Raw genomic sequence first — 17727 nt, 5'->3', positions numbered from 1 at the left:
CCAACCCCAGTACAACACGTAGACACAAGGCAGTGACTGTTTTATTTCAAAGTAGAACAAAGGTATCTTTTATTATTCTTTCCAGAGCTGAGAGATTCAGCTTTGCCATAAGTGTGTCTGTGCTCAGACTGGCTCCTTGTGTGCATTTACTCAGAGCACATCTATACAGGGCAAACCAAAAGCAGGAGATGTTTCATAATTTGGCTGAGTCTCACCTCTGGTAAAGAAATCCCATTACCCAGCCAAACATGCTGGCTTGGTTCCTTGCACAGCACGTGCTGTCGAGCAGACAGGCTCTATAAAAAAATCTAAAAACAAAATGCACTTTCAGACATTCCACATCAACTTTCCCCCTAATTTTGCTGGGAGTGAGTTTTGGCTCCAAGTGTATCATTCTCACCTCCCTTCACACCCCTGCAGTTGCTGAAGCAGAGTTAGAGGGCATCAAGGATGTTGTCGATTTTGGAGACCAGGTCCTGGCGCTTGTTGGAGTGCATCTTCTCGTTCTCGATGTACGTGTCCTTCTTCAGCTTGCCTGCCACCAGCCGCTCCGCCTCCACCGACGACTTCAGCACCAGCTCCTTCACCTGGCCATCCAGCTTCTGAATCTCACTCACCTGGCAGGGTGACAAACCCAGGGAGCATTAGAGGAGACAAAACAGAACTAAACAATCCCTACAGCGAAGCTGGAATAGAAGAGATGGCAGATGATAGCATTGACTTCATCTTTTGCTAAGTAGAAACATCTCTAATCCCTGAATGTTGCTTCCTGAACCATCACATTATGAGGAAAATTCCATGAATGGGTAACTAAGGAGTGCAGATAAAAGGGCCTCCAAGGACCCAGGAGCCATATTGCCAAGAGACTGTGAAAGAGTATTTCATGATGGATTTTAAAGGCTTCAAGCTAAATCACAGCTCTGACAGCTGGAAGCTGTGTCCCTACAGGTAATGTTCATGGTGTGTGATGGGAGGTCTGCAATGACAGAGCTACTCTTTCAGGTAAATAAGAGATTAATCAAAGTGGCTATTAGCTAAATGGATCTTAGAGACCAAAGTGTCCCTCACTTGGGGTTAAGTGGCTGTTTCAGGTAAGTGTTAAAAATACATTGAAGGGAAGGACAGTGGGTGTGTGCTCATTGTGCTGTGGCTTTCAACATAGTAGAGCAAAATACCCCCAGAGGAGCATCATGTTACCAAAATTCTGTCAGCACCAAATGTAAATGTGCAAGAAAATAAAAGATGAGGGAGAAGATTTTGGGTTGACCGGTGTGAGTAGTAGAGTCAGAACTGTTAATTTGTTGATAGTTTCCACTTTTTGCTTAAATGTCACTGCCATGAGCTCGATGAGAAGCATCAGGATTGTGTTACAAAAGCATTAACCTGTACAAATGCAGCTGGTTCAAAGGCTGCTTAAGAAACAGCACAAGCAGCTGTTTACCAGCAACATTTACATGGCTGCATAACTGAGATTACTGCAAAAATAACAGTTTTCACACACTTGCAGAGATCAAGCCATTTTCAGATGGAAAAACCCAACCTATACTGGCTGCAGAAACACCCAATTAAAACTCCTGCAGAATACTTGACAGAGCCAAGAACAGGAGAGTTTATAAGATAAATTCGAATTTCTTACTTTATCACATAAGTCAGAGCCTTCTGTCTTCAGTTTAGACTGCAGAGAGGCTATTTCATTTGTCAGGGCCTTGTGCTCCATCTCCAAAGACTTTTTGCCACTGTTGAGGGTGGAGATGTCCCGTGACTGCTTGTATTTATTCACTGCTTCATCAAAGTGGCGGTACAGCCCCAGCCTCTTGTTCACCAGAGTGAGCACCTGCTCTGTGATGCAGGCAACCTTCATCCTGGCTTCAGCAGCTGGATCCTGCAAGAGGACAGGGGGGAAGATCAAAGCAGTTATATCTCTGACCTGCATCAAGCCATGCCTGCAATCTGCCACAGGACTGTTATGAAAATTGTTCCCTCTCCAATTAAGTCAACTGACAGTAATTAAGTGAATGGTGCAAGTGCTGATTAGGGGAAGCACCTTTCAGCACTCAGTCCAGCCCAACAAATAGTTTAACAGTGAAAACACTTCAGAGGGAGAACTGCAGACATCCCTTCTTCTCAGGAGGATTCCTTTTTATGCAGCAAGCAAAACTCTAGTTAGCTTTATGACAGGAGATCAGCCCTACAGGAGTACCAGTGCTCAGGCTGAACAAACACAGGACTTGAAACAACCACTAACACACTGGAATGGCAGGAACATTCAGTGAGAATTACTGGTATGAAAAATCATCATTCAACAGCTGAGAAATCTGCTTATATTCCCACAGGGCTCTTCATCATACAGACCTTGGTGATGGAGAAATCCAGCCTGACATAGACAATCACAGTGAAGAACAAGATGTAAAAGGCTCCAACCACCAAGAGAGGCTCTTGCAGCATCAGGATTTTGTTGAAGGTGTAATGAACCTACAAGAGAAGTTCCAAACACTGAGCAGTGCCCTGTATTACTGCAGGGTTTACTCCTCTCCTCAGGCAGCAGCAGAAGCACCCAAGCAGTCCAGTCAGTGTTTATTTCTTAGGTGTTTTGACTGAGCTGCTGAATTTAGAGGAGGCACAACTGCTCAGAGGCCACACTCACCACGATGTCCTGGATGTGCTGCTCCACCAGGTTGCTCTTGTGTGCCACAATAACAGGACGTCCAAAAGTGTCCAGATATGTGTAGTGAAGCTCATCTGAGGCACGATTGATTTCATAGGGGCTGTCCACATGGATATTCCTGTGGGTAAAAGCAGACAGCCCCATATGACTCTATGGTGTTTGAGATGGTGTAACCCAAAACTCGTCTGGGCAGTTGTAGCCTCTAGCACAAGGTAAATTATGCAGTTTAAACAATGCTCTACAAGGAAGCAAAGCTGTGTTCCAAGATCTCCTCCATATGCACAGTCATGGTTTTGATTCACTGTCCCCAGGCCATTAGAGCAGACTGGAGAAGTGCCACCAACATAGCACTGTCTGCAGTAACAAGCCAGGAGGAATCACACTTACTTGGCTCCTTCTGGCAGGACAATCTTGACAGTCAGAGAGTCTGTAACTTGCTCATCAAACACATGGTCAACAAACCTCATCTTCAGGGCATACTGATCACCTAAAAGTGCAGAGCAGAGAGTGGTTACAGTTCCTCAGAGAACAAGGGACAGCCTTGAAACTCAGCTCCCACCCAGAGCAGGAGCAGAATTTGCATGGATAATTGTGCAGCAGGGGGCACTAGCTCACTCATATATATTTTAACCAGATGTCTACAAAAACCTGAAGGAAGCATAAAAAAGGGAGATTTGCATATTCTAGAAAAAATAGCTGGCAACTGTTGTTGCTAAGGTCCTGTGTACCACAGCTTTCAATTCTTTTCTGTACAGCAACTACCTTAAAACACACACGAGGATGTTTTTTATTCCCTTCCCCCTCAGCAACCCACCAAGATTGTAGAGGTATTCGTAGCTTGGCAGGTTATAGCCAATGATGTAATGGGTTTTCCAGCCCCCAAAAAGCGGGAATCGGGGACGGATCTCCATCTCCACAGAGTCATCCAGGACAAGAAGGTGGCTGGTGGAGATGTTCCCAATTTCATCTCTGTAATAGACGTCCTGAGCAGCAGCTGGGAGAATGGTCTGTATGGAGAGAAGCAGCAGTGAGTGCATTGGGGAGTGACTTTCAGTGAAACTGGCAAAATCAATAAAGGCTGGTAAGCATTGAGAAACTGTGTTCCCACATGAGACATGACAAAATGGACGTTCAGTTGAACTGAGTGGTAAAATTGTGCTATTATAAGCAATCCCACAAGTGGCTGCCAGCACTAAAATCTCTTGGCATCCAAATGAATGTGCTTTCTCCAGCTGAGTTTCAAACTCCCCAGACAGCAAGGGATCATCGTGCCCACGAGGGCAGCAATTCCCTTTTCACTCCAACTTGCTGCCCTAGCTGACTGGGCTTGCTAGCTTTACACTCAACAAAATGAGATTTCTGTTTGGCTACACCACCCTAGAGAATTACAACAATCAATCCTGAAGGCTACAAGCAATGAGAAAGGTTTTGGTTCAGATGAGAACACATAACACTTTTTACATCTGGCTAGCAGAGCCATAGCTTTAATTCTTGTTGAGTGCTTTGTGAGCAAGGAATGAATGGGTGAGTTTCCAATTAATACTGTTCAACATGAGGAGGATATGACAGAGAGGCAACTCTGAAAGTAAGGGGGTGGGGACAGAATGAATGGTTCTTGCACGGTGGAAAACCCAAAGCAGAGATCTCAATATAGGGGTAAGGGATTTAGAGGATCCCTGAGATTGGAGGGGTTGAAGTGTGGAAAACACCACATGCCCCTGTACATGCAGTCTGTTAGACCAGCAAATGCAATAGTGTATAACCTCCTAATGCTACTTCCAAAAGCTATTCCTATCCAGCACAAGCTTTCTCTGAAAATAGACCAGATTTTTAATATTCTCTTATTACTCAGGTATGGTTACCAAACAAAAGGCAAAGGACAACTGCAATTTTTTTTTCCTCTGGGGATCTAAGAAAAGGGGAAGTCACAGTTATAAAAATACATGTGCAAAATGTCCACCTTAAAAGATTTGACTGAAGAGATCCCACTGTCTGGCTGTCTCTGGTAGTCGTATCTGGAGAAAGGCCCTTTCAGCACTGCTCCTGTGTGCTTTAAATCAACCGTCTCTTCAACAGCAATGTTACCCCAGTGAGACACCTCAATGACTCGTGTCATGCTGGTGATGGTCAGGAAGGGACTGTTATTTTCATAGTGCACCTTCAGAGTGTCCTAACGAGGGAGAAAAGATAAACTGTCAGATCTAAAGGAAGTAGCAAGCTCCCCTCACAACGATCCACTCCATGTGGCACAGAGAACCCTCCTTGGCAGATGCACGTGTTCCTGGCACACAGTTTAACTCATGGCTGACCTGTGATTTCTACGTGAAAGTTTCCCACTCTCCAGCCTCTGAGACACATCTTCCATGTCTGGAAGATGCTCTGTGCAGAGCCACAACCCCTTTGCACTGAAATTTACCTGGCTGTATGGAGGGATGTCCTTGAAGGGGCCATATTCAATCGTGTCCTCAGTGCGGGAAGGGTTGCCCAGCTTGGTGTAACTCTCCACGTTCCTGGAGGCCAGCTTGACACGGGTTGTTTGGGTCTTGGTGACGTATGGTGAGTAAAAATAGTGATTTCCTTCAAAGACCACAAACTGCTTCTCACTTTGGGTGATGTGGGTGGGATAGGGCTGCAAGACGTGTGTGAAAACCATTTCAACAGAGACACGGACCTTGGCTCCTGGGGCCAAAGGAGAGGGCAGCTTCACCGAGAAGAACTTCCCGCTGGAAGGGAGAAGAACAGGTAAGAACATGGGACCTCCCTGGAGAGAGCATTCATTTCCACCCACTGCAACATCCCCTGGGGACAGGTGACCACGTATCACATGTGTAATGTGTGATTTGGGCAGGTATTTCACTTGCCCCTCCAAGACATAGAGTTATCTTGTTCCAGCAGGTGTGATTGCTGTGCTGGGGAAGCAGCACAGGCTGAACTGTGTCCAGGCAGAGTTTCAGTCTTTGCTCCACAAAAAAACACCTGGTTTCTTTTGGGAAGAGGAATAGTGACATACCACTCCCTAATCCTGCATTTATAAAGCTTCAGCAAGAGGTTTTTTTGCATTCTTCTCCAGATTACAGGAATTATCTGCATAAAGGAAGCACGGGCACAAGTCCAGAAGACAAATCACAAACATCTTAAGCACCTGTTGCCACAAAGTCTGTTTATTCTCAGATTTTTGCCCACAGGATCTGAAATTAATGGCCAGAATGAGAGCAAGGTTTTGGACTGAGGTTCTACTGAATGGAGTGAGACTCCACCAAATCTGTAAGGATTTGGACTGGACAGACCGAGGTGATGCCAGAATGAAACATGCTCCATGTCATGCCTGGTGGCCCAAGGGCAGGATCACATGAGACATCCAGCCATGTCAGAAGCCAAGGTCTACCCTGGCATCTTAACTCCACAGCTACTGTATTCTTCAAACCCAGCTGCACTGTGCTTTTGAGCCACTTCAAAGGCATCGCTCACCTCTCAGCTCTCATGGCTCAGAAAACACCTGCCTGCAGCACCTACATAATATTCCAAGCTTGGCAGTATAGAGCCTGATGCAAACAGCAGCATCCTCTCTCCTGGCAGCAGGAAGAGCCTGCACTGGGCCATGGCACCCAGCACTCTGTGATGCTCTACGCACTGCCACAGGGCACTAAACTCTCTGTAGTCACCACCGCCAACCGTCTGAGAGCTCAGAATGGAGGAATGGGAAAGAGCATGACCAAACACTTCTCTCACCTGGTGTCCCAGGAGGCCAGGGCATTACTCAAGGCACTGAGTACAAGAGACTGAGCACAGATGAGGAAGAAAATACTCCTGATCTCTAGGTGTGTGGAACTGGGGGAGTATCTCTGCTTCACTGTGAGGAGTTAGGAACTCCCCATGCACACCTCTAGGTATTCACCTTAGAGGGTGATACTCACCTTTTGCCCTTAACTTTGGTCTCTTTCACTTCCAAGGCGTTCTCCTCCTCTTCCTCGCCTTTCACCTGTTCCCGAACAACATATGGGATCAGTGTGCTGTGTGTTCCCATGTTCCCTCAGCCTGGTTCCCAAGCCGGCACAGTCACCGTAAGTTGCACGAATGAGAATATTGATCAAGGTATACGACAGAACTCTGCATACAGATATACTATAGAGCACTGCATGTACCCCTCTCTGCTGTATGTAGAGTTTATCTAAAGTGACAGTACCTCAGGGGCTACAACAGAAATATAGTCCTACTGCTCCTCCGATCCTCCTGTGGGTAAGGGCCGCGCCCCCCGTCCCCTCGGGCTGCCAGCCCTGCTCCGTCCGTGCTGGCGGCGACCCGTGCCCAGCCTGTCGGTGTGAATCGCCCCCTCACGGTCTCCAGGCCTGCCACCCCCGCCCTCACCCCGCGGCACACACCCCCATTCCCGGCCGGCCGCGGGATCCGGGAGCGGCGCTGAGGACCCGGCAGTGCCGACGTGTCCCTTCGGGCGCAGGGCCGGGCAGCGCCCGCGGCCCCCCGGGCGCGGCGCTCGGTGCCCGCTCCCCTCGCTCACCTGCACGCCCAGGTGGGCTAGCCGGGGCTCCAGCCCGGGCTCCAGAGCTAGCAGGAAAGTGGAGGCGGCCGCGCCGCCCGGCGCATTGGCGAGGCTGAGCTCGGCCGAGATCTTGGCCAGGTGCGTGCTGAGGTCCAGCGAGCGCCGCACCTCCTCCAGCACTAGATCGGCACTGGCGGCGGCAGCCGCCAGGCAGAGGAGCAGCAGGCGGCACGGCAGCCCCGCCATGGCCGGCACACCGCGCGGGGAGGGCACAAGATGGCAGCGCCCGCGCTGTACGGGCACGGCACAAGATGGCGGCGCCCGGTGGGGGAGGAGGCGCGCGATGGCGGCGCCCACCGGCGCTGGAAGCCCGGCCCCCTCCTCCTCTCCTCCCCGCCTTCCTGAGGCCGGGCCTGAGGTGAGAAGCTGGGCGGGCTCTGTCGGAGGCCCGGGGGTGGTTTCGGCTTCGCGCAGTTCCGGCGCTTCCCGGCGGCCCGGCCCTATCGGCGAGCTCGGGTGTTCCCGCTGGGCGCTGGGCCCCTGCCCGTGCTGAGCTCCCAGGGCTGGGTAGGCCTCGGGGCCGGTCAAGCGCTGCTTGTTTGGCCATGCTGGGGTTTCTCACTTCTTTTTCTGCCCGAAAAAGAGCGGAAAAACAACTATAACAAATATTATGGGATACTCAGGGGTTTCAGGTGCTCCTCAGCCTCGTCTCCTGCCACGGCACAAAGCAGCTCTGTTTCTTCATGCTTTTAGCAGTGGCTGGTTCCTGCCAGGGCTTCCAGGGGCCAGAGATGTCAATCCTGTGTTGGGCATAGGGATGGGAAGGCATTGGGAAGTGTTGGGCATAGGGATGGGAAGGCATTGGGAAGTGTTGGGCACGGGGATGGGAAGGCATTGGGAAGTGTTGGGCATAGGGATGGGAAGGCATTGGGAACTGTTGGGCATAGGACGGCCCAGAGGAGGTGTCAGTGTGGATGGCACTGGGATGTAGCACCAGGCACTGCAAAGGGATGGATTGATTATGCTGTTGAATTAATGAGCCTCAAATTGGGACAGTTCATCTCACTGACCTGGCACACTTTGCTCTGGAAGGTGAGGTTTAACACAAATAGAGTTAAGACAAACCAAAATTTTCTGCTAAAAAAACCACAGATAATTGACAGCTTGGTGATGCCAGAGTAGAAGTGCTGCAGGTAGCCAAGGCATGGTAACCAGCCCTGCACTGACTGAAGACAGCTGGGGAAAGGAAAATGTTAGTGGTTTAACACATGACTGGGGAAGAGGTGATTGACACTTTATTCTCAAATATCTAAGGCAGATAAAAGCAAGGAATGGTTGTTTGCTGTGATTGCCAGAGCAGGGCTTTTGCCTGTGAGCCCTGTGGGACAGCAGACCTTTCATGTTTGCATAATGTGATCCAGGACTCAATCTTTCTTTAAGATCCTAATAGAGTCACAGAGATAATTCTTTGATTTGGCCTGAGATTGCCAAGTATCGGAAGAGGATTTCCTAAATTATGTGTTTGGATATGGAGTCAAACAGCCCCTTGGCAAAGGCTAAATAGAATGGGATGTCTCCTGGTGTGCTATGTTCAAAACAGCATAATTTCTCAGCTAGCCTTCCTTTTCTTCTCTTACCACCCCCCACACCCCCAAATTCCTGTCATGGAAATTTTCTTGGCAAATTACTTCAATTTCCTTTTGATTTATGTAGGTAAATACATAAATGCCTGTGAATTTGGCAACTCGCCCTGTAAGCATATCCTAGCACAAGCAGGTAGTTTTGTCACCCTGTTTCAGTGACAGTGGTGTTCTCTTCCAGCAGCACAGCAGGAGATGCCTGCAGGGGTGGGTTCCACCTCCTCGGCCTCATGTTTCCAGCCAGGGAAATATTCCAAGTCCCTCTGCTCTCCAGGAAAAGCCTGTTTATCTTGGCCTTCTCCAAAGAGCTGGGCTTTGGGGCCTGGAGCTGGGTAGGCATGTTCAGGGGGAAGCAACTGTGAAACATGAGAGGCTGAGCAGAACAGCCACCTCTAATTAAAGGCTGGCCAGCAGTGCTGCAGCTGGGGACTCCCTGGTTGGGTCTGCAAGTTCCTCTGCTAGGAAGGGCTGTCACTGTCCTTCCATGTGTCACACGGAATAAATGAACTCCAGTCGGCCTCTTTAATAACACATGCAGCTCTTATTTCCCTCTCTCCCTTAGGGCAATTTCTCCTGGTAAAGGGAGGGAAAGAAATAAATGCATATGTCCCTTATGTCTGGAAATAATTGGGCTTCAGTTGTCCCGAGCCAAAAATTTCTCTCCAATGGGTTTATCTCAGAGGCTGGATTTGACCTGGCTGGTGAATGCCAGTTTCAATATGTGACCCATCCCTGGTGAGCTCTGAACCAGAGTGCTGTACACTAACCCCGTGTTTGAATCCATTTCTAATTGTGATAATTGAGGCATGCTGAGCCTGTGTATCATCTGTTTCAAGACTTCAGCCCTACCGCATAGACTAAATTTGTCTTTGGGTTGAAAAGGTGCTGCCTTTGGGCTTGCTCAAGGCTGAGTTTGGCTCTACAGGCCCTTCTTGCCACTGCCCTGTGAGCAGTGCCAGGCTGTCCTTCATGCATGGGGTCAGTCACAGCTGCTGGTGGCCCCTGGCTGGCTGTGATGGTGGCTGGGACAGCTCCAGGGACAGCCTGGGGACAGCCTGCAGGCTGTGCAGTGCCTGTGTGCATATCTGGCTACCCAGGCCTGGTGCCAAGTAACAGAGAGAGACAGGAGTTCAGAACTGCTTTTTGTGTCTCTTGATATGTTTTTTTGTTCTCTCATTGCAAGGAATGTCCCCCTCCAGCAGAGAGCTGCAGGTCAGGTTAAGCAGCATGAGAGAGGTGAGCAGCCCCTGGTGCCATGCAGGCACTGGCACAGTGCCCCAGCTCCCCTGTGCTGGGGAGAGGGTGTGTCAGCCCCAGGGCTGGAGCAGTGGGAGGGAACAGCCGGATGGAGCCATCTGCCAGGGCTGAGGCACCATCGTGGGCCAATGAATGCCTCTGGCAGGAAAGGCCATGACCAGAACCGCACCCCAGGAAAGGCCCTGTGCTCCTGTGTTTACACAGGGCTGATGCCAAACTCAGAGCTGTGTCATCTGTCAGAGCAATTTGCTCTCAAGGAGGGAAGGAGAAGTTGTTTTGTAGAAGGAGTGGTTGGCTGTGACTACAGAAGCACACTGCAGCCTGTAGCAGCAGGGAACAGGATTTATTCTGCTGTGATCCCCATGCCAGAGGGGAGCTTGCACCACGATACAATGTGTTGCTCTCTGAGGAGCCCAGGTCAGGGACAGAAGAGAATAAACAGGGCTGGGTATGTGTACCAGAAGTCATGCTGGCAACACCTTGAAGATTTTAGTACAAATCTATCAGTGATCTTGAAAAAACCTCCCTGCTTCAGATTTTATTGCTGTTTCACCATTTAACCCTGTGTAGGTAAAATCAGCCTTTTGGCTGCCAGTGGGAGGCAGAGGGCATTTCTCTCTCTCTATTCAGAGCAAGGTGTTGGTAGTTGCCAGTCATGAGAGCACAGGTATGAGGTGGCTGAGTGATGGCAGAGTCTGCTTAGCCTTGCTAAGGCCCTCAAAAAGCAGCTGGAGAAAAAGAACAACAACATTCTTCCAGTTTCATTGTTTTTACAGTCTCATTTTTTAGCTTGTCAGCACAACTCACACTGAGCCTCTGCCAAGCAAAACACACCATTATTCTTATTTGGGGTTTGCTTGTGATTTCCATGGAATGGTGGACTTAGGGGAGCTGGTTGGAGCTTGGTTCCTACTCTTTGTTCAGCTACTCTGGAAACACATCATGCTTTCACAGAGAAAGTAGTGATGGGGCACTGTCTGTCCAGGGGCTGCTCCTCTGGATTTTTTCAACTTCCTTATCTGCAGTAGCCCCTCCCTTTCCACTCCTTATAGCGCTCACCTTTCTTTAAAATAATTTTTTCCTGGTTTAAAAAAAAATCTGGTTTTCTCTCCTTGTCAGACCACAAGACTCAGGAGAAAATAATGAAAGAAACCTGCCTGTGCACAGCAATTGTCTGAAGCATTGGTAAACACAGGGAAAACCTTCTGGAAGAATGTGGGAGAGCATCTGTGAGTCCTGCAAGGGGTGAGACTACTGTGTGATGAGTGTTGTTGAAATAAGGAGAAAAAAATTGTGGAAAAGAGGGCATTTCATCATTTAAAAAGTACTTTAAACTCTTCTTAAAGCTTACTGAAAATGTAACTGAAATAGCCATAGGCAGGCACTGGCAGGCTGTAAATGAAAAAAATCTGCTACACGTGTACAGTTAAAATGGAAAAGCTGAGCTAGGTATGTGGTCCACACAAGGAGAGCTGCCTTGGGCTGAGTGGCTCTGGATTTTGTCACAGGATCAGAGCATGTTTTGGATAGAGGGAACAGTACTGTTATAACTATATTTAAAAAATGAGAGTCTGATCAAGGCTGCCACTCAAGTACTTCACAGTTCACACAGGAACCTGGCTACACCCACAGCTTGAAAATACCTTTGGTGGACTGGCATCTGCAAAGCCAGAGGAGAAGAGAGAAGGGAAAAAGTGCATACTTGGAAAGGACAGATGTTGAGAACCAAGGAGGCAGGAACCTGCTGTCCTTCCAGGCTCCAGAGGAGGAGGCTGGGTGTCCTTGCTATGGGCAGAGGGGAGACCTGCTGGCTCCTGTGGCAGCAGCTTCATCTCACCCTTGTGCTGCAGATCTGCAAATCCTTGCATGGCCTGACAGAGAATTACACCTCTCCATCTGCTTGCTTACCCCAGGGCTGCAACCTCCCAGGGTCAGTGATGGAGGCAACAGCAGCCGCGTTTGGCTGAAATCACAGAGATCAATACATTGAAAGAGCCCGCAGCAGAATCAAGGTAGGAGCACCTGAGAGGCTGTGCTGAGATCCTTGACCTGGGCTGGCCGGCAGCTGCAGGCAGCGGTGACACTTGTGCCCCATCCAGACTGGGCGATGGAGGCGGTTCCCAGCGGTGAGGGGTGACAAAAAGCCTCGCCTGCCCCTGGCCATGGCCCTGTCCCCTCGGCCATGTCCCCTCGGCCGCACCCCCGCCATGGCCGCGCGTCGCCGCCAGGGGGCGCCCGTGGCGCGCCGGAGGGGCGGTGCCGGCGGGGGCGCGGTGGGGAGGCCCCGGCCCCGCCCACTCGGCCCCGCCCCCGTCGCTGCAGCCTCACCTTGGCAACGACAACAAACAATGGCGGGCAGGACCCGGCTGCCTCCCGCAGCAGCCCCCGGTGAGGCTCTTTGTGATGGGCTGTTTGTGAGAACCGCCCGGACCTGCGGGCTAGCGGGCACCTCGCGCTGCAGGGATCTGCAGGTTTCATTGTGCCTTCCCGCTGCCGGCCATGCTCTGGGGCGTGCAGTGCTTCTGTTGGGGTCGCTTCAGGAGGTGGTTTGTCCCCCGGGGTGAAGGATCTGCAGGTTTCATTGTGCCTTCCTGCTGCCTGCCAGGCTCTGGGTGTGCAGTGCCGCTGCTGGGGTCGCTTCAGGAGGTGGTTTGTGCCCGGGTTGAAGGACGGAAGGTGAGGGAAAGGCTGTGCAGTGATGCAGTGCCCGGGTGTCACGGGACTGCTGTGGGATTTAGTGCCCATCTCTCTGATAAGTGCTGTTGCATTTTTCCTCCTGACCCTTTAAGGTCTGGCAAATGTGGTGCCAGGACCGACCTGAGAACAGTACAGTTCTGTGGTCCATCCATCCTCAGTGGCAATGAAGTCTGGCAATGAATTGTCACTTGCCACCCTGCACAGTAAGGGAGTTGCTATCTTCATATGGAGCAACTCCTCTTCCTCAGCTTGCTTTTGGAAAGGAAAGCACATGCTGGTGTATCTACCTAGGAGCCTGTTGTTCACAGAGAGTTTAAACCTGGATTTTAAAGCTTCAGTTTTGCAGGATCTGCCACACGCAGCAGGAAGTTGAGGATCCCACTGACAGCAAACAAGAGGGGGTCATTTACAGATTGGCAGTTGTCTTGCTCCCTCCAAGAGCTCTGACTTCAAGCAGTGAGATAATGCAGATTTCTCACCAGGTTACTAAATTTGTGAATCCGCTGGCAGGGGCCATCCTGGATCCTGTTCTGTGAAGTGTCAGCTGGGATTTCCATTTCTCCAGCAAAGGCACCCCTGAGCCCCTGCCTGGCTGGACCAAAACCTCTGACCCAAGCCCAGCTGTTCATGGACCCTGACATGTGTGGATGTGGTGGTCAGCAGTGGCCCCTTCCCAAGAGACAGCCTCATCATGCCCTGCCAGATGGATGGTGGTGATTCCTTCCCATCACAGGTCTCCCAAAGAGAGGGAGCATTAACCCCTTGTGAACAGCATTGGTCTGCAGCACTGTATGCAGACACCTTCCTGATAAGAAAAACAGTAATGATCAAGGAAAAAAGAAATGTGAGGATCTTTTGGTCATTTGTTCTTATTTATTTCTCTGAAGGCCTTGGGCTACCCACACAAAGCTCTCCTGCCTGCCTGCTAAGAAATGTTTGATAAAACATTTGTGTTGTTTGTCCTTGAGTCAGCAAACTGATGTATTCCAACAGAAAGGATGGCAGTCAGTGGCTCACTTAACCCCACACAGGTCACCCAGAAAGCAGCTGAAAGACAGCCTTAGCCCCCAGAGGGCCAGCCTCAGCTCTGATGTTGGTGTCTGAAGCAACTGGGCAGAATAGATTTCCTCAGGCTGGCATTGTGCTGGGATAGGTGGGATAATGCATCTTCTGTAGCCTCACTGCTCACAGGTTGGTTGAGAACTTCACTGAAGAAGACAAACCCTGAGAGATCCTGTTTATCTAAACAAAGTAAGAGATGCTGATTTCTATTTGCCAGAAATTTAGGCAGCAATATGGAACCAGCCCTGAGTGCTGGAACAGAATAACTGGAGAGCTGTAACACCCACTTATAAGCATTTCAGTTTAGAATCATGCTTTGCAAGGCATACCTTCAATTTGGTGGCTCAGAGATTTGCAAACAGTGAGTCATAACTCCCTGGGGTCAGAAATGCAGCTGCTGAGATACCAGGCATTGAAAAGTGTTGTCCAAGATAAAAGCAAAGCAAACCTCACTGCCCACACACCCTTATCCTTCAAGGCTGAGTATCTTTGTCACAGTCTCTGAAAACATGTACTCAAAATTATTCCAGCTTCTTGTGGTTACCATTGATACAGGATTTGCTTCTCCTTTTAGAGCAGACAAGAGGGCATTGCGAAAATCTGTCACTTGAAAAGAGCTGAAGCAGATAGATCTGAAGCTAATGTGCAGCACCCTGTGCCTTGCCTGGTGTTTGAGGTGGGAATCCTGCTGTGGGACGTCTGTGTCCTTCCCATGGAGGGTCCCAGAGGAACTTCCCAGGCCTCTGCAGACAGCCCCAGTCTCCTGGGCTGCAGGATGGACCTGCAGACCCTGAGAGTGTGCTGCATTGCAGCCAGATTGGTTCCTAGCCACAGAGAGCTTCTTTGGGACATCTTTGGACACTGACTCACTGTTAAGGAAGAAGCAACATGCAAGTCACCTGTCCCACTCACAGAGGTCATATGGCTCCAGGCTCCTTTGCCATGACACATTCTGAGTGCAACAACAGCATGACATGGCCACCTTTGTCACAAAATGCTGGATGCAGAGCTCACGTGGCTGGTCCACCCCATCGCACAGCACCCATGCAGTGGTACCTGCAAGGTGTTCCAGGCCCTGCCAGCCACTGGCCTGTCCTGCCTGCCCTTGTGCCTTAAAAGCCACTAATGGCATGAGCTGAGAGCTCTCAGGCTCACCAGATCTGCACTGTGAAGGCTTCAGTGCTTGGTAAGTAACAGTTCATGGAACCTGCTGCTTTGGTAACACACTCCTCATTCAAAAGCTTGATCCCTGAAGCAAGGCCAGTTCTGCAAAAGCCTGTGCAGTTCTGTGCTGGCTGTTCACCTCTCTCTGTACCTATTTTTATACCATTCCTATGGTTTGAAAATCTTTTCAGAATGTCCTTAGCCTTTCAGAATGTGTTTAGAGGGACAAAGTAACTGACTCACTCTGGCCTCAAGGAAGTTACTTCAGTCTTTGGATCATCTTCTTGAATTGAGTATGAGAACAGTCATATGAAATTACCTGGCATACCTCCCAATGCAGCTGTAAAAAAATAATTATCTGGTATTTATGACTGGCTCTAAAAGAGGGAAGGTGGTGGTGGTGTTGGAGAACCTCTGTAGATGGGGTGGAAGGGCAGCTGGGAGACCTGCTGGAGGCTCAGGTGATTGTCACTATTTGTGTGACAACCTCATGGGTTTATGGTTATAAATAATATGTGGATGCCTCTCTGGCCCTAAGCACAAAGTCTGGGCCATGGAAATATCCCTTCCTCTGTGGCTTTTCCATGGGCTTTGGTTTCCACCAGTCTAGGCCCAGATAACTTCAGTAGGCACAAAGCCATGTGGGGCCCACCTTACACCATGACCAGCAGCATGGGCTTGCCTGTCTTGCCAGGGCCAACATGGATACTTGTCCAAGGATATCCCCTGTGCTCAGCATCTTGTCCACAGCCTCTGCAGGAGGCTGACTCAAGGCAGAGCAGGTGTTTGGACCTTCTCATCTCAGGGAGTGAGCTGGCAGCTAAGGGAAGGTGCCAGCATTGCCACCTCCCAGTATCAAAGAGATGACAACTCTGCAGTGGTTTTGTGGCTGTTGCTATTGAACAGGGGGAAGCTGTCAAAAGAGTCCAAAGCCATTTCTTTTATGTGTCTCTTGTGTCTGGTGTGAGAGGACTTGGCACAATCGGGCTTTGCATCACTGCAGGTCAGCCCCACCCTCCCTGCGGGGCTCAGGTTTCAGTGGCTGCATTTAGGCCCTGTACCAGTGCTTTAAGATGTTCATCCTCCAGCAGATGCATTTGCTGGGTGAGCACAGACATAATCCCTGCACTGTGTTGTGTCCTCTGCACCACAGACTGGAGATCTGCCATGAGATAAAGTGACTACAGTTGCTTTCTGTATTTGGTATCTGGTGATCAAGGCTTGTCCAGAGCTACCTTTTTGTTTTCATGTGATGCTGTTCTATGACTTGGCAACTATCAGAGGATTGCAAAGGTGAAAGCATTAGCAGATTACCAGAACAGTATTTGTACTGCAGGCAGGGATTAGGGGACAGGGCAGGCTGTGCTCTTGCCTGGGTCTCTGCTCTTGCCAGTGGAAATACATAGGTGGTCATGCAATAGCAAATTTTTAATGAACAAAATGCCAGCAGAAGCAGGGGGAATCTGCTTTAGACAAGATAAATCAAAGCATGACAAAGCTTGGAGTATCAAAGCAACATTTTGTGTATTTACTGCATTTTAGTTCCCTTTTTAAATTTCCGTATGTTAGAACATTATAATGATAATTTGAGGAAGCTGGTCTGGAAGGCCAAAAGTGACAAGGGACAGCATTGCACAGCCAGCTGAGAGAGGACAGCTATGCACAGGAAGCTCTGGGCAGTCAGTTTTCACTGAGGCACAGCCACCAGGGGCTGGTGCTACATCTTTCTGGGCACAGAGGCAAAGAAAGGCTGCTCCCAGCGATGAGGAGGAGGGGCTGCAGGACTCTGAAGAGCTGAAATATGCTGAACGAGTATCAGGGGAATAAGGGGACTCTACTCAAGCTTTTAATGTCACAGATGGCCAGGGGTGGGGTAGCTGTGTGTCCACAGAAGAGGGAATCCGAGATGCTCTCAGCTCATGGCAGGGATCTGTAGTGCCACAGCTGAGGTGATGTCCTCCCTGGGCCTTTCTGCAGGTGTTTTTGTACCACTGTTCACTCCATAATCTCAGAAATGAGAGGGGAAAAGGAGGGGCTCTTTTGGTCCAAGGACAAAAGCACAGAGGTGGTGTAAGACATATAATGTTTGATTGTCTCTAATTGGATCAGGATGATTAGCAAATAGAGATTAGGTGACACAAAAGGAAGAAAATCAAAGCAGGAGACATTCTCACTTCCTGGTTTAGAGGAATGAATGCATGAAATAGGTTGAGGTTTCTGCACCAGTAAATGTCTAAAGATCTCTTACTGTAACCTCAGAGATCCACTCAGCTGTGTGAATGCCCCTCAAGGATAGAGAATTGATTTCTTCAGAGCTGTGTTAGTGATTAGGAACGATTGGCATTTGGTTTCAAACTGATCTGTTTTTATGGGTTTTCATTGGGGTTGGACATTTTATAGTTTCCTTCACAGGCTGCTAAACCTCAGTGTGCTGGGCTGCTCACTGCAGCACACTCTGGTGTCCCCAGGGTAGGTGTTTATTTTGATGGGGAGGGGAGAGGGAGGTATTTCAGGAGCCATAGCTCAATACTTCCATTTGCCACTCCATCCTCCTATTTTCACTCTGCCACTCTGAATGTAGCTCCCATCCTGGATAGCAGGGACCTGTCTGCTGCCCCTGGTCCTCCCCAGGGCCAGGATCTGTATGTCCTTGGAGGGAAGGAGGATCTTGCCTCATCAGCTTAAGAAAATGCTGTGTTCCCACTGAGGATTGGAAAGCATCTGTTGGTCTTATCAAGAGCAAG

At 49.7% G+C, this 17727-nt stretch overlaps 1 protein-coding gene across 1 annotated transcript; it reads right to left on the bottom strand.

Annotated features, from left to right (window-relative positions):
• Positions 1 to 23: 23 nt before the first annotated feature.
• On the bottom strand, positions 24 to 7498 carry RPN1 (ribophorin I). The gene is made up of 10 exons (XM_054640436.2): positions 7182 to 7498; positions 6580 to 6644; positions 5082 to 5388; positions 4626 to 4835; positions 3480 to 3672; positions 3053 to 3152; positions 2645 to 2783; positions 2353 to 2472; positions 1637 to 1882; positions 24 to 617 (listed from the first exon to the last, which is right to left on the bottom strand). Exons 1-10 carry the CDS (start codon positions 7407 to 7409, stop codon positions 435 to 437), a joined length of 1791 nt encoding a protein of 596 aa, XP_054496411.1. The 5' UTR covers positions 7410 to 7498; the 3' UTR covers positions 24 to 434.
• Positions 7499 to 17727: the final 10229 nt, after the last annotated feature.

Source organism: Agelaius phoeniceus, chromosome 11 (assembly GCF_051311805.1).
Source record: "Agelaius phoeniceus isolate bAgePho1 chromosome 11, bAgePho1.hap1, whole genome shotgun sequence".
Lineage (NCBI taxonomy): Eukaryota > Metazoa > Chordata > Aves > Passeriformes > Icteridae > Agelaius > Agelaius phoeniceus.
Note: the sequence above shows the minus strand (reverse complement) of the source record. Positions and strands in the feature narration are given on the sequence as shown.